General features: G+C 44.8%; 1 protein-coding gene across 4 annotated transcripts in view; it reads right to left on the bottom strand.

Annotated features, from left to right (window-relative positions):
- Window positions 1-25,717, bottom strand: part of RAVER2 (ribonucleoprotein, PTB binding 2) — a 443,388-nt gene that overhangs the window by 271,945 nt on the left and 145,726 nt on the right. For all 4 annotated transcript variants that reach the window (XM_086953598.1, XM_086953593.1, XM_086953607.1 and 1 more), the window contains exon 5: window positions 22,702-22,828. In XM_086953598.1, the coding sequence (XP_086809724.1) occupies window positions 22,702-22,828 (127 nt within the window). The remainder of the gene's footprint in view (window positions 1-22,701; window positions 22,829-25,717) is intronic.

Below are 25,717 nucleotides of genomic sequence, written 5' to 3'. Positions count from 1 at the left end.
TTGATGATTTTTTAACTGCTTTAAGGTCTTTAGTCGTTTCATGTAATTTTGGAGAGATTACAGATGAAATGATTAGGGACCAGATTATAGTTAATGTAAAGTGTAAAAAGACGCAAGAGCAGTTATAGATTTTGGGGGATCCTACGTTATAAGAAAGTATATCTACAGCTAAGGCATTTGAGCAATCCAATAAATGGATGAAAACTATTGAAGAAAATGCTAAAGGTGGGAAGAATGACAAATCTGGAGATGATGTATGTACCATAAGCAATGTAAAAAACTGTTTCCAACCTAATAAGAATGTTGGAAGGAATCATATTGTGTGTTACAGATGTGGTAGTAATATTCATGTCGCATCTTTTAAGTTCTGCCCTGCAATTGGTAAAGAATGTTGCAAATGTGGGAGAATTGGTCATTTCTCTAAAGCATGTAGAGACGTAAAGAGGGGAAGTAATGATCGCAATGTTAATCATTTCAAGAAAAATTAGGTTTCTTGTGTAAGATCTAATCCTTCTTGTGAAATTCCTTATATTCAATGTGAACATTCTAAAACTGGAGAAGTGATAAGAGAGGGTGGTATGGTAGTTTCATTGATAAATGTTGGGGTTGTTGATGGTGAAGTACTTAATTCACCCAAATGTATTGTAAATTTTTGGGAAGTAGACCTTGAATTGATGGCAGACTCTGGTTCTCCCTGGACCATCATTACTAGAGATTATTTCTCAGAAAAGTATGGTTCAAAATTATCTGAAAAAGATCTTTCCTCACCAAATATTAATGCTCTGTGTTTTAATGGTTCGAACATTGATTTTATTGGTTATTTACAGTCTACTATTTATTTCAAAGGGAGATCTGCAGTCATTAAATTGTATGTAGCCAAAAAAGGTGTTGATGTACTAGGATGGAGGGATCAATGGAAGTTAGGTATTATGTTAAATCCAAGGAGTAAAGAACCTGTCACAGTATTTAACGATACACTTCCAGAAGTAGGTTCCATTGTCAGTAAAGAAGATGACAGTAGATGGAAGAATTTGGCTAATGAATTTCCTAATGTATTTTCAGAAAGTTTAGGCAAATTGAAGGGTTTTGCGCATGCTATCAAGCTCAAACAAGGAGCTGTTCCTCTTGTGCAAAAACTTAGGGGAGTACCACTTAATTTCAGGGAAGAATTGGGTAACGCTCTTAAGGAGATGCTGGATAATGAAGTGATAGAGGAGGTTGAATCATCTGAATGGGTTTCTCCAGTTCTTGCCCGTAAGCCTGATAAAAGTTTGAGGCTTTGCATTGATTTGAGAGCTTTAAATGCAAATATCGTTGTTGATTGCCATCCATTACCCAACATAAATGAGGTTGTGAGTATGCTTGGGGGAGCCACGGTATTTTCAACGCTCGATCTTAGATCGGCATATCATCAAATTGAATTGACAAAAGAGTCCAGACATCTAACAGCATTTATTACCCCTCAAGGATTGTACCAATGTAAGCGAATGCCGTTTGGTTTAGCTTCAGCGGCATCCGTTTTTCAAAGGTCGATGTATCATTTGTTTAGGGAAATGGGAAATTACGTTAAGTGTTTTCAAGACGACATTCTTATTTTTTCAAAGAATGATGAAGTCCATTGTGAACATTTGAGAAATGTAGGTAAGGTTTTGAGTGATTCTGGTTTGACGATTAAGAGTAAAAAGTGCAAATTGTTTCAGAAGACTGTTGAGTATTTAGGGCACACGATTTCGAAAGATGGTGTATCTCCAAAGAATCTTTGGTTGACGCTTTTTTAAAGGCACCTGCACCTGATAGTAAGGATAAGTTGCTGTCGTTTTCAGGTCTTTGTGAGTACTACAGCAAGTTTATCAAAGATTGTGCTTCTAAGATGGAACCTATTAGAGAACTTGCTAGGAAAAATGTGGAATTTGTATGGGGTAGTAGACAGCAAAGTGCATTTGATAGTATAAAAGCTGACATGGTTGCTGCTCCTACTCTCTGACCTTTCTGTTTAGATAAGTTGTGTTTATTAACAGTAGATGCTAGCCTTTACGGTTTGGGTTGTGTCTTATCACAAAGCTCTGGAAAGGAGGAGTGGAATGTGGCATTTGCATCTTGTACACTCACCGCCACTGAGAGAGGATATGCTGTTATCGAGAAGGAACTCTTGGGATGTGTATGGGTGGTGGAACATTTTCGGAATTATATTTGGGGTGCAAGGTTCATGTTAAGAACTGACCATAAGCCTTTGGTGAATATTTTGTCGCCTGGTGGAGGGGCTAGAGCTACTGCTCGCATAGCTAGACTTATGTCACGTCTACAGGAGTACAATTTCAACGTTGAGTATGTTCCAGGAAAATTGAATGTAACTGCGGACTTTTTGTCCAGGCTGCCATATAACGGTGTTGAAGAACCAGGAGATGATGAAATTGTAGTTAGTATTACAGAGTCTGTTCCTGAAAATTTTAAGTTGATATCTGAAGAGGTGTGGAGGAAAAGTATGAATGAGGACTCTCCTCTGTGCCATGTGAGAGATTATATCAAGAAGGGTTGGCCTCCTAAGTGTGAAGTGTCTGCGGATCTCATTCCATTTTTGAATATTAAAGAAGAGTTACTTACTGAAGGTGATTTGCTTTTTAGATCTGGGGAGTGTATTCCACCTTTTGGGATTCGTGATTCTATTTTGAAACTTAGTCATGAGTGTCACATGGGTATGTCATCTATGAAGAGGTTGATTAGATCTAATTTTTGGTGGCCAGGAGTGGATAGGTTTGTTGATAGGTTTGTGAGGGAATGCCCAGATTGTATAGAAAGTGACAAGACTTGTAAATGTAGTCCAGCTCCTTTGATACCTGTTAAATGGCCGGAGTATCCATGGCAAAAATTGGGTATTGACATTTCTGGTCCTTTCAATTTTTTTCCAGTGGAATGTAGGTTTGCCATTGTGGTTGTTGACTACCACTCTAAATGGCCAGAGGTCAAGCTCATTTCTCATCCCAGTTCGGGAAATGTGATTTTGTTTTTGAAACAGCTATTTGCTCGAGAAGGTTATACTGAAATGATGATTTCTGAAAATGGCGTACAGTTTAAATCTTCTGAAATGTTGGATTTTCTTAAAGATTGTGGCATCAAACATGTCACCACGGCGTTGTATGAACCACAGGGGAATGGAGAGGTTAAGAGATACAACAGGGTTCTCAAACAGGATATCCTTTGGGCTCGGACTTTTGGTGGTTTGTGGAGAGAAAGGTTAAGAGAAAGACTTTGGCTATATCGGATAACACCTCATTCGACTACTGAGATTTCTCCTTTCCGGTTGTTAAGAGGTAGAGATCCCACATCTAAATTGTGTCCGTGGTGGTTTAAAAAGAGTACTATTCCTCATGATGTTTTACTTGATGTTACTGATGTAGCTGGTAAAGTTGAAATGAAGCAAGATAAGATCAAGTGTGATTATGATGATCGAATGAAGGTAAAAGTACCTGTGTTTAAGTGTGGTGATTGGGTGAGAATTCGTAAACCTGGTTTTATTTCTAAAGGTGAGATCAAATTTGGTAAACCTATTAAAATTGTGAAGGTAAATCGTCACAGTGTGGTTACGCAAGATGGTAAGGTCTGGAATGTCAGACGTGTTTCTAAATGTATTTCTTTATGCTGTTGAATTTCTTTAGGAGGGAAATGTGTAGCATTTTCAGTTCATACCTATCTGTATCATTATCCTTTCAAGATTATTTTCATTGTGTTTCCCTTTTAATCTGCTATTCTTTAGTTCTGTGCGCATGCATGTGACTGAAGATTCTTTTTAGAATAGTTTATCTGTAAATGTGTTTGTACTAGCAGATCTCTGCTGGGACTTGAAGAAGAGAGTACTGTGCTGTTTCCATTAAACCAGTACCTACAATTCTTGGATTATTTGTATTATTTACTACAAATTCGCTGACTAGAACTGCACTGGATTCTCCTGCTGCATTGTGGGAGACTGAGTCCTAGGCTGAATATTACCCTTGACACTCGTGGATACCAGGTTGGACTCAGGAATACTTACTTCAGCATCCACAGCATCAGGATCACTTCTTGGATGGACCCATTAGATCACTTTCTCTGAACACCAATAGTCCCTGTGACTTGCCCCCAACCACCGTGGGCCATCCAAATGAAGAGAAGAATCCATACTCATCAATTCGCGAAAAACGTTTAAACTGCTTACAACAATTTATTGCACTTCCCAAGACTGACCTACAGTGATTTACTTACCTTTAAAAATTCATATCTTTGGTTTCCCTTAATAGATGTTTGTATTTTTTAAGTCTATTTTAAGATAAAAATGCACTATATTTTTATAAATTGGTGCCTGATGTTTTGTGTGTTAGGTTACTTACTTACTGTTTTGGTACTGCTAAATGCTTTACATTTGTTCCTTTTATTCAGTCTAACAGCTGTGTGTACAGCTGCCTAGAACAGAGTTAAGGGTTTTATTAAACAAAGTAATTGGACCTGATTAAGTCTTACAACTAAACACGTAATAATCCACTTTCCTACACTTACAAAAATGAGGTTTAGCACAGATCAGAAATTGAAATAGAACAAATAAATCTAACACATAAAAAACAGCAAGCTCCAATGGGAAGAAACAGATAAAAATAAATACAGGGACGAAGCAGATGCAAACCCTATAGGCATGCACACAATAGACTAGCACAATTTTGTTCATTAAATCAACATCAAATGAAGGAACAGAGAGTAAAACAGTCAATGTTGTAAAACCTTTAAAATCCACAAATTGGCTAACAGGACAACATGGAGGACAGGACTATAAACTCCACAACAGAATGAACTTGCACAGCTGTCCCATCTGAAATAGTATTATCAGTGAGCTAAAATGTCACACAGACATCACACTACAGAAACAGTCAGTTCCAAAATTCAAGAGTGGTTTTGTGAATGCACCTAAAGAAAAAATTAGTATCTGAAAACACTACTTTTAACGGACAGAGGCTTTACTTGACATGTGAGTTTTGGAAAAAACATTGATCTTTAATTCCTGTGCTTATGAACCACTGGGACATGTTAATTTCCTAATCCTACTCCACAAACACCCCAATTTAGGTGCTTTACAATAAACAGCCTCAAGACTAATACTTATTACTAAAACACATACAAACAGAAGAGCAGACACATGAAACTCTAACAGCGAAGGATATGCTCTTAGTGGAGTACTTTCACTGAGCCACTATTGAGTCACTGGATTTGTAATCGACTATGGAAAATTTGACCTTCTACAATGAAATTCCCAAGGCATGTCACCTTACTGGCCCGAGAGTGTGTGCATGTATGAATATTTTATACAACACGGTGACTGAACACAGTGTACTCAATAACTGTTTTATTTTAAAGTTTTAGTTTTTATTTATTCAGGGTGATAATAAGAGTCAACAGTATACCATGTGCGGACTACATTGTTCTTACACATAACTTAGGGCTAGATGCACAATGCTTTTTCCAGTCGCTAACGGCAGGAAAAATGCTCTTTCAAATGTACAAAATGCGGTTTGGTAACGTTTTACCACATCAGATTTTGCATTTGTGATTCGATATTTGGAAGCGGTATGCTTAGGGCGTCCCTATCAAATAGCAAATCGGTATGGTATGTATTACTGTTTTACAAAAGAATTCTGGTCGCAAAACAATAATACTTTACCACCAGTTTAAAACTGGTGGTAACTCATTCACAAAGAGGAAGGGATTCCCAAGGGACGGTTTCCCCTATGATGAGAATGTAAGTAAAAATATTTTTTTGAGAGCAGACAATCATCCCACAGCCCACTGCCCACTCTTTGAAAATAAAACTTAAAGGTTTCTTTTTTTTCTTTTTAAATGCATTTGTTTTCCTTTAAGGAAAACAGTCTTAATTAAATAAAATAACAAAAGATTGCTTTATTAAAAAGCAATCACAGACATAGTGGTCTGCTGACCTCAGCAGGCTACCATCCCTATGATGGCTAGGATTCCTAATTGGTCGCAAACTGAGTCCTACCTCATTAATATTCATAATGTTTGTACATCTGGCCCAAAGTCTCAATGCCATTTGTTTAACAATCATCATCCAATCAGCTCGACATTTTCCCTTACATAATACCTTCAATTTTCAATGATGTTTGTCGGTGTCGGCGATCATGCGCAAAAAGCGGTGGAATGGTGCCCAAATAGCTTTCTGACTGGAGGTTTCAAGGCTCAGCTCTTCATATAGTTATAATTATTCACTGCAGAATGTTAATTCTGCCAGACATTGCTTTTGCGTCAGGGCTTGTCACCACAGCACCAGTGTCTAGCCATCAGTCATTCAACCAATGATAATGGGAAGGTAATAAACCTACGCTTAGCATATGGTATTTTCCTTACTTACCACAGAAGTGCAGTCTGTGGTGTCAGTTGTATTTGTATTTCAATAATTTGTTGTAGTTCGGCAGCAACATTTTACCAAAACTTCAATATACTGGGGCATCCAGACGCCAAATGCAGGAATCCTGGGTCTTCCAATTTACAGAAGAGGTCTGGTCTTAAACCCAATTTATGTAATTGTGAAGGAGTATAGTATAATCTGTGGATAGTTGTAAAATGCATTAGATATAAACTGCTGCTGGGGAGGAGTTCACTCATTTGGGAGCAACAGTACTCCCACTTCTCATCTGTGAGGGGTTTTCAAATCCCCATTCGATCCCACTCTACAGGGGGCTTAGCAAATTGGCATTGCCTTCGTCATTTCTCAATATAACGAGGTTATATGTTTTTTGGTGTTTTTGCAATCATAAGCATCTCAAGCAGTTTTAAGTGATCTGGTTCCTGGAAAAATCAAAGTTGATGCATTTGGTAGTAGGTTTTATTCTGCAGTATAGGAATTTTTCTAGTGTATTTATTTCATGTTGCGTTCTAAAAGTATACAGAGTGATGAATGTCCCTCCTCAAACAGAGCTCCTGAATTGGCAATGTTTCATTTATATAGCAAAAATGTTGCATTTTCCTGCAGTTGCCATGGGAATTGTGAATGTGAACAGTAGAGAGATAATGGGCGAGTATAGTAGGTTACGTTGTAGTATGCTTCTAATTTTGCACTAGGTTTCGACCGTACACCTTAGTGTTAATTTCAGTGGTTGTGTGGCCTTTTCTGGCACATGGCTCCCATCAAGGTAATTGGATCTGTCACATCTCTCTCCACAGCGATATGGACTTGGTAGTGCTGAGGCTTAAATCAGCAGTGTGCAAAGTAAACTTGTGCGCACAGGTAGTACAGTTACATTTTGGGTGCAGCATATCTTCTCTGATGGTATGATAGAACTAGCGTTTCCCAGGCAATTCTGGGCCTTTTGCCTAACAAGCCAGGCTAACAAGTTGCAACATGAGTGTTTGGAATACTTTATTTCTTCAATTTAGCAGGTTAGGTATGTCTACATAATAAAAGAGAAACTTTGAGGAGTATGACCATTTTTATTAGTTTCAGTTTGCCTGCCATTATAAGTGACAGTTTTAGCCATCTAGTGTTTTGAACTCCTGGAGGTGCCGAATGCCACGACAGTCTAAATAGAGACAAAATAATAAGATTAAACTAAATCAAATTCACAGCTATTTAATTGGGGTTGTGCACCACTTCAAGGGTAAACTGAGTTACACTCTATGCATACCTATGGTTAGAGGAAATATAGTGGTGCTTATACTTCATCCCACAGGTCCTACGAATCTAGATCCTTCTCAGAGGGCGGGAGTACATGTACTCAATTTATACAGTCTGGTGCAAAAGAGGATCCTCTGAATAACTACTTTCATTTAGAGTCAAAACAATAGTAGTGTGGTTCTGCTCTAAAGTATGGGTCCAGGGGGTTCAGTTGTGCGAGGTGCTTTATTATCTGTGCTTAAGTGCCGTTCTATAGAAGTCCCGAAGTTTGTTGCTGGATTCTGTTGAATTCAAAGTTTATAATTTTATTGGAAGTAACCTCCAGGCCTAGTGGGTTCTTTTCATACCTCTTCCTTCCATTCCAAGCACTAAGATCTTGGATTTCATTCTATGTAAGCAAGTACATTTTCTCCAAGTCCACTAATTGATGTTATCTATCAACCTGCTGATGTTAGCTCAATTCAACAGATGTACTCTACTCATGTGAATTTTGATGTTGTTAGCACTGCAATACCAAAATGATACTCACCACCTTCAATGGAAGATCAAAACCTCAGTGTTGATCCACTCTGTCTCCAAACATGGAGATGTAAATTGTGGACGACAGGGTGTAGGACCCTGACCTGTTGCTGGGACAGAAAGTCCTTGTGAAGAAGCAGCGGAAGCAGAGGGCAAATTGTTAGACTCAGAAACTCAGACTACATGCCTCTATGAGTGCAGTCTGCGGGTATCGGGAACAGCTGGGCCTGGTTGCAACCCGACCTACTTCGGGAACCGGAGGACATGGGGTGGAGGAGTAAACACATAGGGAGGCCTGAGCCTCACGTAAGACTGAATGGTTTTCATAGGGATGCTCTATGAGGAAATTCCAGAACTCATTCGCAGCAGTAGCAAATTGATCTACCGAGAGCACACTCCAGCAGTAGCAAATTGATCTACTGAGACACACTCCAGGGGGCAAAACCCCATTATGCCACCTTCAAATGCAGGTGCCACCCATGATTGGCAAGATGACGCCTACCGAGTTGCCCACCGTGACGCTGAGAAAGTGTTAGGTGACTGCACGTCATGAAAATCCAGTGAGGTCCCAACCATTGCTACAGAGACTCTGATAAAAAGAGCATGGGGTCCCAGTACTTCTTGCTGTATCACCAAGAGGTCCTAATATGCATCAGTCCTGGATAGACTGGTCCACTATGGAAGGGAGAAAAGCCTTAATTTCTAGCTGTATGCCTCACAGCTCCAAAAGTCTGATATAATTGCAAGACGATCTGGATTAGTCTAACATCTTCTACTTCCTGAGGAAGGCAATTAAAAACCTAAGAAAGGGCTCAATCCACCATCCTGCTTGGGGAGCAAGGAGTATTAGCACTGCATCAAGAACCATCTGGACTGAGTCTTTAGTGAGCAAAATCTGAAGCCTCCAGAGGATAATAATGGCATAATACACAGACATTTCGGCAAATACTGGACTGCTATGGGGCGAAGCAATTATGAAAAGGAAGGCGTAACCAAACTGAACAATCTGTAGGACCCACAAGTTTGAAGGAATCACATGCAGCCAGAGGGACAATACTGAATTCTGCCTCCTACTGGTCTCAGATGACAGTTCAAAGGGGAACTAACACGTCCAGGAGCAGCAAGAGAAGGAGGAGTACTTATGCACCTGTGGGCTTGAAGTAAAAAAAAGACTGGATTAGTAGGGAAGGTCTCAAGGTTTGCCTCTGGCAGTAGGCAAGGCACCGCAAACATACACAGATTTTTTTCATATTGTCGTTGGAGGATATGACAAGTAGTGAAGAGCAGTTTCGTAGAAGTCATAGCTGTTGCCAGTGAAGCTCTTTAGCGTTGAATGGGCCATCTCACCAAATTGCTGGACCCCATCGGAGAGCATACCCATTACAAAAATGTGAACATCCCTGAAAACCCAGAGGCATTGATGTAAGCCTGGTGTTGGATGAAGACAATGGAAACACATACCATGGTGACCATGCCGGACCTCTTACTGTATCGCACACTTTCCTGGCTGTCCAGTTTGAGTGAAGAAATTCTAGAAATACTCCAAGTAAAATCTCACTCACCATCACCCAGAAGGCATGAGTGCGGTGCCCCAGTAGGCACAGGGACAGCACAAAGAAGGCACACAGCACTCAATGATTAGCGGAAAAGAGTACTTTAATGCCCTTTGTTTCCATTTTCCTGGACTCACCATCAACTGTTGCAGTGGGAAATGCATTTGGACTGAAATTACTGAGAGAGGATTAAACATTAAGGCTCCTGTCAGTGAGATGCTGTACCAAAAAGGTCATATTGCTAGGGGAGGACCTACGTTGGTTAAGCAATAGATTGACGTACTAGCAGGGCTGAGCAAGGTCTGGACCAGGCCACTATCAGAGACTCAGTCGAGGTAGGTCTGCTTCCAACACTGATTGCATGAAACCTGGTGAAAGTAGCTGAAAATAGTAAAAGCTATACTGGAGATCTGCCTTCATGGACATGGGAAAATCAGGAACTGACGTTAGTGCATTGAAGCGGTGCATTTATGCAGCTCCGTTTCATTATGTCCAGGGGGATAGTCATTAAAGAAGCCTAAGGCACCACCTTCCGGTATCCAGAAGCTATTGCTAGAGTTCCCTCATCCAGTCTGACACCTATGGAGATTCATAAGGTGGGGTATCTAAAGTTAGAAGTATCAATCAAAAAAAGCGAAAATAAAACAGGCGCAGGTATTCCCCCGGTCTTGGGTCAATTTGAATAAAAATCATAGATCAATAGGAATATGCTACTTACCAGTATGCATCTGTTCTTGGCATGTAGGGCTGCTGACATTCATATCTGTGCATAGATCGCTGCCTAGTGTTGGGTCCGGATAATTGCACATTGTTGTCCTGGAAGAGTCTTCGAAGTATCAAGAGATAGGTGGCTCCTCCCCTGGACTACAGTGCGCATGGGCATCGACTCCATCCCCAGATTGTTTTTCGCCATTGTGGCAGAGATGGAGTATGATTCAGTAAGTGATGTCCATGCTTGAGATTAATTCTGAGTGCTACAGCTGCGACAGGCACCGGGGAGGAGGGCGGGCAATATGAATGTCAGCAGCCCTACATGCCAAGAACAGATGCATACTGGTAAGTAGCTTATTCTGTTCGAGGCATGTGGGCTGCTGAATTCATGTCTGTGCATAGAATAAATAGCAGTCTCCTCCTTAGCGGTGGTTGCCCGTGCCAGCTGCAGCAGTCTGAAAAAGAGTTCTGAGAACAGCCTGTCCTACAGCAGCTTGCTGTTTGGAGTGTACATCCACGCTGTAGTGTTTGGTAAATGTATGTATGGTGGACCATGTGGCTGCTCTACATATATCCTCTAGAGGAATGTTACCTAGGAAAGCTATGGATGCCCCTAACTTGCGTGTGGAATGCGCTCTTGGGGGAACTGTTAAGGTGCGTATAGCTTTTTTGATAACAGATCTGTATGCACTTAACAATCCATCTGGCTATACCGGATTTGGAAATGGGGTTGCCTTTGTGCTGTGGAGAAAAGGCAACAAACAGTTGCTTAGTCTTTTTGAAATCTTTCGTCCTGTCTATGTAATACAGGAGAGCTCTTTTAACATCTAGTGTGTGCAGAGCTCGGTCTGCCGCTGAATCTGGATTTGGGAAGAATACTGGCAGTTCTATTGTTTGGTTAATGTGGAACTGTGATACCACCTTAGGCATAAATTTAGGGTTGGTACGTAGCACTACCCTATAATCATGAATCTGTATGAAAGGCTCTTGAATAGTTAGGGCTTGAAGCTCACTAACTCTCCTTAGCGATGTGATCGCTACTAGAAAGGCCACTTTCCACGTAAGAAATTGTATCTCACAAGAGTGTAGAGGTTCAAAAGGTGGTCCCATCAGTCTGGTCAGAACTATGTTCAGATTCCAGACAGGTGAAGGCTGGTGTCTGGGAGGAATTACTCTTTTGAGTCCCTCCATAAAAGCTTTAATGGCTGGCACTCTGAAAAGGGAAAGGTGCTGCCTGTTTTGAAGATCAGCTGCCATTGCAGCTAAACGTATCCGGATGGAACTATATGCCAGATTGCATCTGTGTAGATGTAACAAATAACATATGATGTTTCGAGTTGATGCATCTAGCGGATTTATGTCATTATTGGAACAATAAATTACAAATCGCTTCCATTTTGCCGCATAGCATGCCCTGTTGGTAGGTCTTCTTGCCTCCTTGATAATATTCTCACAGTCAGGGGGCAGGTTCAGGTAGCCAAACTCTATGACCTCAGGACCCATATTGCAAGGCTCAACTGTTGCGGATCTGGGTGCTGAATATCTCCATGGCTCTGAGTGAGGAGACTGGGCGTAAGTCGCAGGCGTTGATGAGGCACCACGGAAAGTTCTAGGAACGTGGTGTACCATGCCTGCCTTGCCCATGTTGGAGCAACTAGGATGAGTGTCATTGAGTGCTGTCGCAGTTTGCGCGCCAGTAGCGGTATGAGCGGTGCCGGAGGAAAAGCGTACGCAAATCTGCCTGACCAGTTCATCCATATCGCATTGCCCTGAGACTGCGGGTGTGGGAACCTGGCGGCAAAGGTTTGGCATTTTGCGTTTTCCTTTGTGGCGAACAGGTCTATCTCTGGATGACCCCACTGCTGGAAATACGGTTGTAGCACCGAGGGATGTATCTCCCACTCGTGCATTTGAAGGCTGTACCTGCTGAGCAGATCCGCTATCTGGTTGTCTTTACCGGGGAGGTGTTCTGCCATGAGGAACATGTTTCTTTGAATGGCCCGCTTCCACATGCTCTGAGCTAGGTGTGCCAACTGTGGAGAGTGTGTCCCTCCCTGCTTATGGATGTAGTACATGGCAGTCATGTTGTCCGTCCGGATCAGCACGACTTTGTTGCACAGATGCACTTTGAACGCTTTCATCGCCATGAAGATTGCCATCAGTTCCAGCAGGTTGATGTGCATGTTCTTTTGCTGCGTCGTCCATAGTCCCTGCACTGTGTAATGGAGGACATGCGCTCCCCAGCCCTGGAGAGATGCGTCCGCCGTCAGGACTATTTGTGGTACAGGCTCCTGGAACGATCGTCCCCTGCAAAGGTTTTGTGTGTTCCACCAATGCAGAGTTGTATGCACGACCGGTCACCAACACTAGGTCTTTCAACTGTCCTTGAGCCTGGTTCCACTGTCGTGCTAAGCATTCCTGAAGCTGACGCATGTGTAGCCTCGCATGAGGGACTATGAAGATGCAGGAGGCCATCATACCCATCAGCTGCATAAACACTAGCGCTGGGAGTGAGTGTTTGGGTCTGAATCTCTGAATCAGCAATTGCATGCTGTTGATTCTCGCTGAGTTTGGCTTTGCTTTTGCTACCAGAGTGTCTATTGGCGCTCCCAGGTACTGTTGTACATGTGCGGGTTGAAGATGAGACTTTGGATAATTCAGTGAAAAACCTAGACTGTGTAGGAGGTGAATTGTGCGGGACATGTGGCTGGCACATTGCTGGGCTGACTTTGCTTGGATAAGCCAGCCGTCCAGATAAGGATAGACATGGATGTGTTGTCTCCGAAGGTGCGCAGCTACTGTCGCCAAGCACTTGGTAAACACTTGGGGGCTGTTGTGACCCCGAAAGGCAGGACCTTGAACTGGTAATGCTGGTTGTTTATGGTGAACCTGAGATATTTCCTGTGTCCCGGGTGATTCGGAATGTGGAAATATGCGTCCTTCAGGTCTAGTGTTGCTTGGAAATCTCCCTGACTGAGCAATGGTAGAATTTGCTGCAAAGTGAGCATGTGAAAATGTTCTGACAAGATGTATTGTTCAGGGGTCTGAGGTCTGAGGTCTAGTATGGGCCTGAGAGACCCGTCCTGTTTTGGGACTAAGAAGTACAGCGAGTACACCCCTGAACCCTGTTGTTCGAAAGGCACTAGTTCTATGGCCCCTTTTTGCAGCATGCAGATGACCTCTTGCTGCAATAATTGCATGTGCTCGGCGGACATAGGAATGGAATGGAAGGAGTATTTGTAGAGCGCGATGGCTACCCAGGGGCGTCCCAGCGCTATAGAAAAAGAATGAGTTGGGCCAGAGAGGCTGGAGTAAGAGAGGCTGAGTGAAGAATTAGATTGAAATTCTGCTGAAAAGCCAGGTTTTTAACAGTTTATGGAAGGTGAGAAGGTTGGGTTCTGATCTGATGTGGAGGGGAAGGGAGTTCCAAGTCCTAGCTAGGTTGTAAGAGAGCAGGCGGCCTCCATACCTGGCCCTCCTAATTCGTGGTACTGATGCCAGGTGGGAGGTCGCGGATCTGAGTGAGCGGGAGGGTAGGTAGGCTTTCACCAGGGTGGAGTTGATAGAGGGGCCTGTTCCCCAGTAGGAGCGGTGTGCAATGCACATGCTCTTAAATTCAACTCTGGATCTCACCGGGAGCCAGTGAAGGTCTCTCAGTCTGGCTCTGACTGAGGTTCGACGAGAAATATCCAAGAGAATTCTTGCTGCACAGTTTTGAATAACCTGAAGTCTGTTAAGTGCGGATTGAGGGGCTCCAAGATATAGGGCGTTTCCACAATCGAGACGGGAGAGGATCAGTCCTTGAACCATAATCCGTCTCGAATGGAACGGAAGGAGAGGGAGTATTTTACGGAGAAGTCTCATCATCCCGAAGCAGGTGGCTGCAAGCTTGGTGGCTTGGTAATTAAAGGTTAGAGTGTGGTCGAGCCAGATGCCTAGGCTCTTGATTTGCTCCTTGGGTTGCGGGGGACTTCCTAAACAGAGGGGCCAGATGGGATCAATGGATTTCATGATGTTATTTCCAAGGAGCATTATCTCTGTTTTGTCCCCGTTGAGTTTGAGACAAGAGCCCGACATCCAAGCAGAGACGGCTTCAAGGCATGTATGTAAACTGTGATGAGAGTTCAGGGGGGGTGGGGGGGTCCAGTGCTACCACTAGCTGCGTGTCGTCTGCGTAAGTGACGATCTTCACCCCAAATGGGCGGACGACATCAGCTAGGGGGCGTAGGTAGACATTAAAAAGGGTAGGGCTATCGGAGGAACCCTGAGGCACTCCGCAGTTGAGGGGCCTACTGGCAGAGGTAAAGTCCCTCTCAAAGACTTGGAAGGATCTGTTTGTGAGAAAAGACCTCCACCAGTTGAGTGCTGTGCCTGACACTCCTATTTTGTCAAGACGGTGGAGTAGGATATTATGATTGACAGTGTCGAAGGCGGCACTTAGGTCGAGTAGGACGATGGCAGTGGACCCGCCATCGTCCAAGATCCTCCTTGCCTCCTCCGTCACTGCAATCAGAGCAGTCTCCGTACCGTGACGGGCCTGAAGCCAGTCTGAGAGGGGTCCAGTATGTTATTGGCTTCCAAGAAGTCAGTGAAAATGGTGTTAACATGTTTCTCGAGAAGTTTACTGACCCATGGCAGAAGGGAAATGGGTCGATAGTTAGCGGGGTTAGATTGGTCGAGACTGGGCTTTTTTAGTAACGCTTTGACCATTGCTCTTTTCCATGGAGGTGGAACAGAGCCAGTTTGGAGGGAGGAGTTGAGCAGGTCTTGTATAGTGGGCGAGATCAGATGGGTAATCTGAGTAAGAGTACTGGGAGGAGCTGGGTCAATAGGAGATCCGGATTTAACCTGGCTCATGAGTTTTTCCAGTTTAATAAGTTCTAAGGGTGGAAAGCTATTGAGAGCACAGGGGGGAGCTGTCGTGCAGCCTCTGTTAAGGGAGTCTGTGGACAAAGTAGCGGTGGGGGGAAAAGAGGAGTTGATGGTTTCTATCTTCTGGTAGAAAAACTCAGCTATTTCCTCACAGTGAGTGTGAATATTAATGCGATGCTTTGGGGCCTCAGGAAGTTGTAACAGGGATTTTGCTATCTGATAAATCTCCCTAGGTTTAGACGCTGCCCTCTCAATCTTAAGTTCAAAGTATTCAGCCTGAGCTAGATGGATATTTACTTTGTAGTTTTTGATTGCCGTTCGATAGCTCGCTTTGTCTGCTGGGAGGTAACAGACGTCATTTCCTCTCAAGTCGTTTACAGACACGTTTGGCCTCCCGTAGATCACACGTATACCACGGGGCTGTGGGATTGCCCTGTTTAGGATGGAAATTTTTTAGTGGTAATACTGTATCTAGGGAGCTGGTGATCCAATTGTTATAGTTCTCATTATCTTGAGTGGGGATGGAGGGGTTAATGGGTTTGGTGCTTTGTAAGAGATCCTGCCACTCAGATAAAGGGAGTTTAGACCAGTTGCGGGAACGTTGAAATGTCGGGGGTTTGGGGGCGGAGAGGTGAAGGGGTAGGGTCCAGGTGAGCGGAATGAGGAAGTGGTCAGACCATGGAATGGGGGGAGGGATTTCCAACGTGAAGGTTTTTGCAGTTGCTAAAGACAGGGTCTAAAAGGTGTCTTTTTTGGTGGGTAGGCCCAATTACACGTTGTTGTAGTTCGAGGGCAGTTAAGTTTGAGGAAAGTTCTCTGGCCATAGAGTTATTTGGGTCATCTAGGTGGATTTTAAGGTCACCTAGGATTGTAAAGTTGGCAGAGGTAACTGCAAGACTTTCCGCTATCGAAACTGCCCTAGAGGTCCTGGCGGACGATATATGAGCATACCCGAAAAGGTATGTGTGGCGCTGATTTGTATAAAAAAGGGAAGGCATTCACAATCCGGGAGGTTTATGAGGGTGCTGGTGACAGCGTAATCTGATTTATGGATTACTGCCAGGCCACCGCCAATGCCTTTTTTGCGATCTAGGCGAAGTATTTGATAGCCAGGTGGAAGAGCTTGTACCAGGTCAGGTTCAGAGTGTTCCTGAAGCCAAGTTTCTGTGGCGAAAAGAACGTCAGGGCTCATCTCCTCCAATAATAGGAAGATTTCCGTGGAATGTTTGGGGATTGAGCGGCAGTTGAGCAGTAACATCGAAATGGATGTGGATTTCTTTATACTGTGGGAGAAATGAAATCTACACTGATTACAAACGGGATGTTGGATAGAGAGGTCCCATGTATGTAAACAGGGTGAGCTAACTTTCTGGTTTAATCGGTGCAGACTCTGCGAGTTGTATGTGATGATCTGGCATGGTGGCTGAGCAGGGGGGGCGGCCCCTGGCCCCGGTCGGTCGCGGACGGGCACAGACGGGCTTGCCTTAGGCGCGCAAACGTCGCACCCGCTGCGCTCCCGGAATATGCACATAATGTATACCACTCCGGGGTTGAGGACCGAGGGGCGAGGCCTAAAAAGGGGCGTGGCCTCTGCTCGTGGCGAGAGGGCGCTAAGGAGAGATTGTAATGAGCGTGCTGCGTCAGCGCTGACTCCGCTGTGACTGACAACTAGTTTCCCCAAAGTAAGCGGCTTTAAAAACACAAGTAATCTGTGACATTCAATTTTTAAAACAAGTAAATCTGTGACAGACAGTTTTAAGAAATGTGGCTGCTCGCTCCCGGCTTCCGCCTCAGGAGCTCAACTCTAAGCTTTTACCCGGCGCCCTGATTCGGCGTCTTTAGTAGGAGTCGGCTTGGGGGCGTGGCCTAAAAAGGGGCGTGGCCTCTGCTCGTGGCGAGAGGGCGCGAAGGAGAGATTTTAATGAGCGTGCTGCGTCAGCACTGACTCCGCTGCGACTGACATCTAGTTCCCCCAAAGTAAGTGGCTTTAAAAACACAAGTAATCTGTGACATTCAATTTTTAAAACACAAGTAAATCTGTGACAGACAGTTTTAAGAAATGCGGCTGCTCGCTCCCGGCTTCCGCCTCAGGAGCTCAACTCTAAGCTTTTTGGACGGTGCCTTGGGGGTATGTTGGGTGGAGTGGAGGTCAGTTCTAGACAATAGCCGTATTGGATAAGTTGTCTCACCCACCTGTCTGTGGTAATGCCTTCCCAGACTGGCAGGAACTGCTGAAGTCTTCCCCCGACCGGTGTTACATGGTCTGGGGGCAGTGACAAGACGTCACTGTTTAGTGTTGGCGGAGGATCTGGCGTTATTATTTCCTCGTCCTCTGCCTTTGGTGCTGTTGCCACGGTATCCACCCCTATTGTTCTTGTTATAGGTGGCTTGTGTGCCTCCTTTGTTGTATTGGGCTTGCTGTGATGCTTGACCTCTAGAAGCTCCCCTGTTACCGGAGCGACGAAAGGAACCTCCCCTGAACTGTTGTGACTGCAGAGCTCCCATTGATTTGGCTGTCTGTGTTTTTTTTAATTTTTTCTAGGATTGTGTCCACATCAGGACCAAATAAAAAAAAATCGGGGTTAACAGGCCGATTTAGTAATGTGGTTTGAATCTCAGGCTTGAATCCAGAGATGCGTAACCAGGCATGCCTTCTGAGCATCACACTTGTATTGATGGTCCTAGCTGCTGTGTCTGCTGCATCTAGCGCACATTTAATGGATGCATTTGATATCAGTTTCCCCTCCTGTATCAGCATTTCTGCTACCACCTTATAAGCATCAGGCAAGTGTTGTTGTAGTTGCTCTAATGTGTCGTAATGAGCCCTATCATATTTGGCTAATAGGGCCTGTGTATTTGAAATCCTCAAAATATTTGCTGCTTGAGCCGCTACTCTTTTTCCAGAAGCTTCCAAGATTTTGGATTCTTTGTCCGGAGGAGGAGCATCACTACTTGTTTGAGAGTTCGCTCTCTTAAGAGCATTTGCCACTACTAAGGAGTCCAATGGCAGCTGGCCTTTGATATACGTAGGGCCTACAGGCGCAGGCCGGTATTTCCTGTCAATTCTTGGGTTCACAACCCTTGCCCTTGTGGTTTCTTTGAAAATGTCACCAGCATGTTTAAGGACACCCTTCAGCTTAGGCAATGTCTTTACTGATCTTTCTGAAGTTGAGAAAGTGTCAAACAAAAAGTCTTTCTCTATTGGGTCAGCATGCATTTCTACATTATGATAATTTGCTGCCCTTTCAATGAATGCGTTAAACGCAGCTGTATCTTCAGTTGGCGAGGTTTCGACCGTATAGGATTGAGTGTCAGGCGTAGTGTGTGGCTCACCCGGGTCAACAGGGTCAGTCCAGGGTTGAGACTCCTCTTGATCTGTGTCAATAGGATAATTAAATTTGTCCTCATTGTAGCCTTCCCCCACATCCTCATTAGTACGTGTGGGCGAATAGGTATATTCCTGTCCATAGGACTCCACAGGCTCAAAAAGAACAGGTGAGGTGGAAGAGTCTCTCTTCTTTTTGAGTGGGATCTTGTATGACTCCATAGGATTTTCTGGAATGATCTTTCTTTTACAAATAGTGAGTCTGCCAGAATCCGATTCGATGAACAGTTTCGACTGGTTATCATAAGAGGGCGCTTGGAACACAATGTCCTCTTCTATGGGCTGAGTCCTTTTTACTGACACCTTTTTGGATGTTTTGATGCTTTGATGTGACTCGAACACCTTAGGTCGTGCGGTCGGGGACAGTCCGAATTTAATCGGTGCCGTAAGCATTGAACACGGACTGACCTTCCTCGAGGGTGGCGCCGTCTTCGATCCGACCGACTTAGTCTTAACACCAGTTTGTTTTTGGCCTAGCGTCGACGCGAGCTCTTGGTGCGCAGCAGGCACGCTCTTTTGCTTCGACTTGACGTGCTCTTTCGAGCCGATCTTGGTCTTCGACTCAAAGGTCTTGACTACCAGTGGTTTGGAGGCTGGAAGCTTCGGATCGAGGGTCTTCTGAGACTTGAGTCCTTTGTTAGTGTCGCCATCTTTTGACGTCGACGTTGATGGTGTCAGTGAGACGTGCTTGACCTTAGTCACAGGCTTCGGCGCCCCGATCTTCGGGCCGACACCCCTTTGTGACCCCGAAGGGTCGATGACACTCTTCAGTTTGATCGGATCCGATGAATCCTAAGTCGTCGATCCGAGGACTGTCTTTAGCAGTTTCGGTTTCGATTTTGATTGTCGGTTTCGGTTTCGGTTTCACCATCGACTGTGGTTGATCGACCGATGGCTCCTTAGAAATATTCTTAGCCGGGCCTTGACGCGGGGCTATCGAATGTTGTTGAAGATCTTGGCTAAGTCCTTCCGGCGATGCCTCGACCTGAGCCTTTGAAAGTACAGTGTCATCATCGGCCCCCGCAACTGCGGTTGGGTTTTGCTCATCGCTCGAGTCGTCATTGATGGCTCCGATGGCCTGTGCGTCGTCCCCTACCGGGACGACGTCTTCATCATGGACGTAGTCTTCTTCTTCGTCTTCATCATAGTTAGAGTTCTGCTCCGCAGCAGGATCCGACTGTTGGTCAGGATTCTCCTCATAGACGCCCTAGTCGTCTTCAGCCTCGAAGATGTTCTCCGGGTCGGGCGCTGTTTTCTGCACCGACTGTCTCGCAGCGCGTCGAAGCCGAAGTGTCTTCTTTGACCTGAACTGAGAACAGGCCATGCAGCTGGCCTCGTCGTGGTCTGGAGATAGGCATTTATTGCACACCGGGTGCACATCAATGTAAGGGTATTTAGAGTTGCAAACAGGGCATCGTTTGAATGGGCTCCGTTCCATCGTCGATCGTTGATGGGGCCTTTGGTGTCGAAAAGGCAAGCGGCTTTCGCCGTCCAGCTCAAAGAACTGGAACAAGTACGCGGCACTGAACGAAAAGACAATACCGACGCCCCAAAGGCCTTTTGGCCTTGTGAAAAAGTTTATTAAATTGATTCCGAACTTCAGTTAAGAAAGTACACCCGAACCCAATGGCGGAAAAAAACAATCTGAGGATGGAGAGGATGCCCATGCGCACTGTAGTCAAGGGGAGGAGCCACCTATCTCGTGATACTTCGAAGACTCTTCCAGGACAACAATGTGCGATCATCCGGACCATACACTAGGCGGCGATCTATGCACAGATATGAATTCAGCAGCCCACATGCCTTGAACATACATTTTTGTGACCTGTTAATATCATGACTCATGGATTAAAGTGAAGCTTCAATGAGTATTTGGAGAAAAAAAAAAAAAAAGGTGGGGACACTGAGGCCTATTTTTTAAACCAGAGAGTAAGGTGATCCACCATATCAAAAGCGCTAGAGAATTTTGTATAGGTGGCCTAAACCGTCTGACACAGCATATCTTTAAACAATTTGTTTTAAAGCAAGGGTATTATCAACAGTACAACCACTAGTCCTAAACTTCCTTGCGCATCGAGAATTAAATTCTCTTCTTCGACCTAATCCCCCAGGTGCTGCAGAATAATTTTTGAAAATAATTTTCCAAAAACATTCAATAAGGTTGCTTCGTAACTGAAGCTTTTATATAAGATGAGAGTATTAAACCATGGTTCATTTTACAGCACCCAAATTTGTATTAATCGGGAGTTCAAAGAAGTTTGCCGACTACCCAGTATACCACCGAGATCCAGTACTCAACAGGATTTAGAATGGTGTATAATTTGCTCAATAGTAGATTGATAGAAACCCTGGGAAAGTTATTACTGGACTCATCAACGTCTTCTAAGTCACTGACTACTGCCACCTCATACCCTCTAAAGAGATGCGTCACATTCCTTTCATTTGGATTCTGCAATTAGGATAGAATTCTTGGGAACCTATCGAATGAGACATGCACAACTAAAATGGATTTATATCATCCATGACTAGCTCATCATATATAGTAGACCGGAGTCTGGATTCTGATCTCTCTGTGGCCATTTTATGGTCAGAGAGAGATCAGAACTTAAATAAAGGTATATGATTGAGAGAAGAGAAAATATTATGGGAGGTCATTTTGAGTTTAAAGGATGCGGGTCAAGGCCAAACAAAAAATATAAGGAATAAACTCTCAATTCATCTACCCCACTTAGAGGGGAGTGAAGCATCAGGTATTCCTTGAGTCTCAGCTGCCACTGCGAGCTGAAAACTGTGGCTGACAAACAAAATCGCTATGGTGCATGGCTCAATATACGACGCTGGATCTATTCTGTTTAGGGTAGTCTTTCTGCTGTGCGATTTTTTCTGTCATCAAGAGAAAACAACAGGAAAAAGTCCCCCAGGAGTCAGAATTACTGATTTCTTTTTTTTTGCAGAAATAAACCCCCTGAACAGTTAAATTATGTAGTACTTTTTGGACCGAGACGGTCATGAACAAGTCAACGGCTACTGCAGAGCCCTTAGGTTCGCTATTCAGTGAGTTCCCGCAAAGATAGAACTAAGTACATACTCATATTTGGTGCTACCATCTTATAGAAAGTGGAAGAATTCACAAATGTTAGAACCACCAACAAAGCCTATCCGTGAGTGTGGCCTTCTGGTTAAAAAATAAGAAGAGAGCATTTGGTGGCACATATTTATTAGTGTGTTCTTCGCTTCTGCTTAAAGGTTACAACATCTTTAAGTGACAGCATTATTTTAGAGAAGGTTTTCCCAAGTCCTGCATTCTGATGCAGGCTATTCTCATCAAGTTTTGGAACGAAGTACAGTAGGACACGAGTAGAACTTAATAACAAATTATACAGCATCCTAAGATGACTCTATTTACATTTGTTTTACTATCATTTAGCTTAGATAAATAAAATGGAATTCTAGGTACAAAGAAATGCCAATGGCATCTGGGAAAGCTTTCATGTTTTGTTATGAGCATATGTAAGTGTTAAGTTATAAAGCTTGTGAGATAGTTACAATAATCTGTCAACATTTTCTCATTTAAATCTAAGATAGGTATCACTTAGGAGAGCTTATTTTTGCAAATAATTAAAGCAGAGAAAATGTAACTGGTAATCATTTCTTCAAATAACACGTCATGGGTATAACCGTGACCCCAATCTTCTGCTCCTTTCCCATCTACCTTCCTAACTAAATTTCCTTTTCTTTTCCGATGACCTATGCCCGCTCACTGGATATGAACAGCGATTCGGTTACCCAAAAAGATTTTTTTTTAAATACCAATACATTCATGCTTTAGCAGAGATCACAGATGCCCTATGAAGAGTACAAGGTGAGCAAACTTCAGAAAGTGCCTTATTTTGTTTGGTGCTTGACTCACGCACACTTAATTGTACTTATATTGGATTTTAAAATTCAAGTGAATATTTTATATCGATCACAGAATGCCAAGAGAGGAAGTTATTGTAATTTTAAAATCTTACCATATTTACCAGCCATTGCATGCAGGTGGGGTTGTAACAACATCTGCATCAATGCTGGGTTATTTAAACTTTTCATGATCTCCATTGGGTTCGGCTCTGGAAGCAGTCCTTTCTTATTATTTGGAGCCTTTAGATATAAAGGGAAGAAATTAGATACACATCAACGAGGTTAGTAGGTCGAACTAGAAGCTCAACAAAATTACATATTTGCATTTTTACCACACACCAATTAACGTCAGACCTCCTTTGAGGGGCTATTAGACAGTCAGGGGCCTACAGTTGTGGTGGTTGAGGATGTTTTCTTACCTATCGTCCTCCTCAATCCCCGTTACAGTTTCTCTCTGACTTTTTGGCTAGCGATTGGACTCCTGAGGCGAAAAGCCGGGAGAAAGCAGAACTCTGATTTTAAAAACTTGATTGTGATACTGTGTTCCTGTAACTCTCCCCTCCTACCTGCACTCCTTGGCATCTTTTAAACAGCGCTACACGCTGCAACGACCCCCTTCTTTTGGCCGCCATTCTCGAGGGCGAGGCGCGCCACAAGACACGCCCCCTCTGTTGGCCACATCCCCTCCAACATCTTGTCCCACTGCCATAAATCATGTGTCTTGGTAGGAAGTGCAGCGGACGAGCGCAGCGGGCGCGACGATTGCGCGCCGAAGGCGAGCCTAAGGCAAGCCCGTCTGCGCCCGTCCGCGACTGGCCGGAACTAGGGGCACGTCACTCCGCCCCACTTATCACCTATACCCCGGACCTACTTCGTAGCTACCAGGGCCCTTGGCCCATCTCGGCCTCCATCTGCTCCCGCATCTCTTCTCTTGGTCTGACTCCCCCCCACCGCCCCTACCCTTCCTCTTTCTATAGTTGATTCCTCTCCCACGTCTGGTAGCACGGTTCCTTTATCAACCCCCAAAACCTTTACGGCCTTCTACCTCAACACCCGGTCCGCTGTTGCTCATGCACATGAACTCTCGGTCCTGCTGGATCTCCATGCCCCCGATCTTCTCTTCTTAACTGAGACTTGGTTCTGCGATGACTCCCTCCCCGCCCTTCTATCCACCTTACCGGCCACCTACTTTGCCCTCAGGGCGGACCGCCCATCAGGCAGAGCCGGGGGTGGCGTGGCGGTCATCGCACGCACCGACCTTTCTTTTCAAACTTTATCCCTGCCTAACATCGCGACCACCGAATTTCTGGTGATCCGCACAGCCTCCACCTCTCCCCCTCTGACCTGCTTTCTCACCTATCGCCCCCCTCAGTCCCCCCTACAGTTTCTCCCTGACTTCTTGGAGGTCTTGGCCACCATTACAGTAAACAATTCTTCCATCCTGCTCCTTGGCGATTTTAATTTCTGGCCCTCCGACCCCGCCGAGTGCCCATCCTCGAAGGAATTTTCCGAAACCCTTCACTCCCTTAATTTCACACCTCATGTTCACTCCCCCACTCACATTAAAGGTCAACTGCTTGACCAGATTTGGTCCCTGAACTGCCCTGTGCAATCACTCTCTATCTCTCCTTGCTCTTGGTCTGACCACCACCTGATCTCATTTCTCCTTCCCACTCTTCCCCCAATTAAGCTTCCCCGACCCAAAAACACCTGGGTCCGATCATGGGGCCGTGTCAACCTTGAGAATCTTTCTGCTCTCCTCACCTCCTCTCTCCCTTCTCTTCAGGGCCTTACCACCGTCTCCCAGGTTGAAGCCATAGATCAGTGGCTCTCCCACGGCCGCGACTCCGTTGCCCCGCTCAAACGCATTACTTCTAAACGCGATAAGGACGCCAATCGGTGGTTCAATGAAGAGCTTAAGGCCACCAAACTAACAGTTCGCCGCGCGGAGCGGGCTTGGAGGAGAAACTACTGCCCCGCTTTGAAACTGGAATATACCAACATACTCATCCAGTATAAAAAAGACATCTTGGGGGCTAAAACATCATACTTCTCCTCCAAAATCCTAGCCGCGGAGAACCAGTCCAAGGAGATTTTTACCATCGTCCACAACCTGGCGTTCTCGGACAGAACCACTCTCAAACCAGCCCCGTCCGAAGAACTCTGCTTCTCTCTCAACAATTATTTTATCGACAAAATTACCACCATCAAGGCCAACATCCCTTCTCCTTCCCTATCTTTTGTTGATCCTCAATGTCCCCCCCCCAAGGGCGTACTCACCACCCTTCCCCCTATCACTCTGGAAAGCTTGACCTCCTTGGTGCCCTTGATCAAATCTGGCTCTCCGCTTGACCCCTGCCCCGCTCACATTCTCCGCCATATTTTTGTCTCTTGCCCAGACCCCCCCCCTCCACCTCCTTAACAGCTCTCTAGCTCAAGGCATAGTTCCTAGCTCCTTGAAGTCTGCGGTAATTGTGCCCATCTTGAAAAAACCTGGGGCAGACCCTTCTGTCCCTGCCAATTTCCGCCCCATCTCCCTCCTGCCATTTTTGGCCAAGGTGCTCGAGCGCCACGTCACCAGCGCCCTGGGCTCCTTTGTGGAGAAGTATGGAGCTCTTGCCCCCCCGCCAAGCTGGTTTCCGCCCCGCACACTCTACGGAGTCCGTTGTCATGTCGGTCCTGGACACCCTCAGGGAGGGTATGGACACTAATCAGCACCAGGCCCTTGTGCTCCTTGATCTCTCAGCCGCCTTTGATACGGTGGATTATACCATTCTACTTTCCCGTGTCAAGGCGGCGGGGATCGGAGGGACTGCCCTGGTCTGGTTATCCTCCTTCCTGAGCGACCGCACCCAGGCCATTCGCCTGGGTGACTTCACAGCGGACGTCCGGAAAATTCAGTGCGGGGTTCCCCAAGGCTCTTCTCTCTCCCCCCTCTTGTTCAATCTGTATATTGCCCCTCTGATTTTCTCTCTTCAACAGATGGAGGTCGCCGTATTCAATTATGCGGACGACCTCCAGCTGGTCTTCAATCTTTCTTCTCCCTCTGCTGTCCTAAACTTTCAAACTGTGATGCTCCATATCAGGGACTGGATGAACCACAACCACCTCAAACTCAACCCTGATAAA

The sequence above is a fragment of the Lissotriton vulgaris genome, chromosome 1_1 (genome assembly GCF_964263255.1).
Source record: "Lissotriton vulgaris chromosome 1_1, aLisVul1.2, whole genome shotgun sequence".
Taxonomy (NCBI): domain Eukaryota; kingdom Metazoa; phylum Chordata; class Amphibia; order Caudata; family Salamandridae; genus Lissotriton; species Lissotriton vulgaris.
The sequence above is the reverse complement of the archived record's forward strand: the minus strand, read 5'-3'. Positions and strand labels throughout refer to the sequence as shown.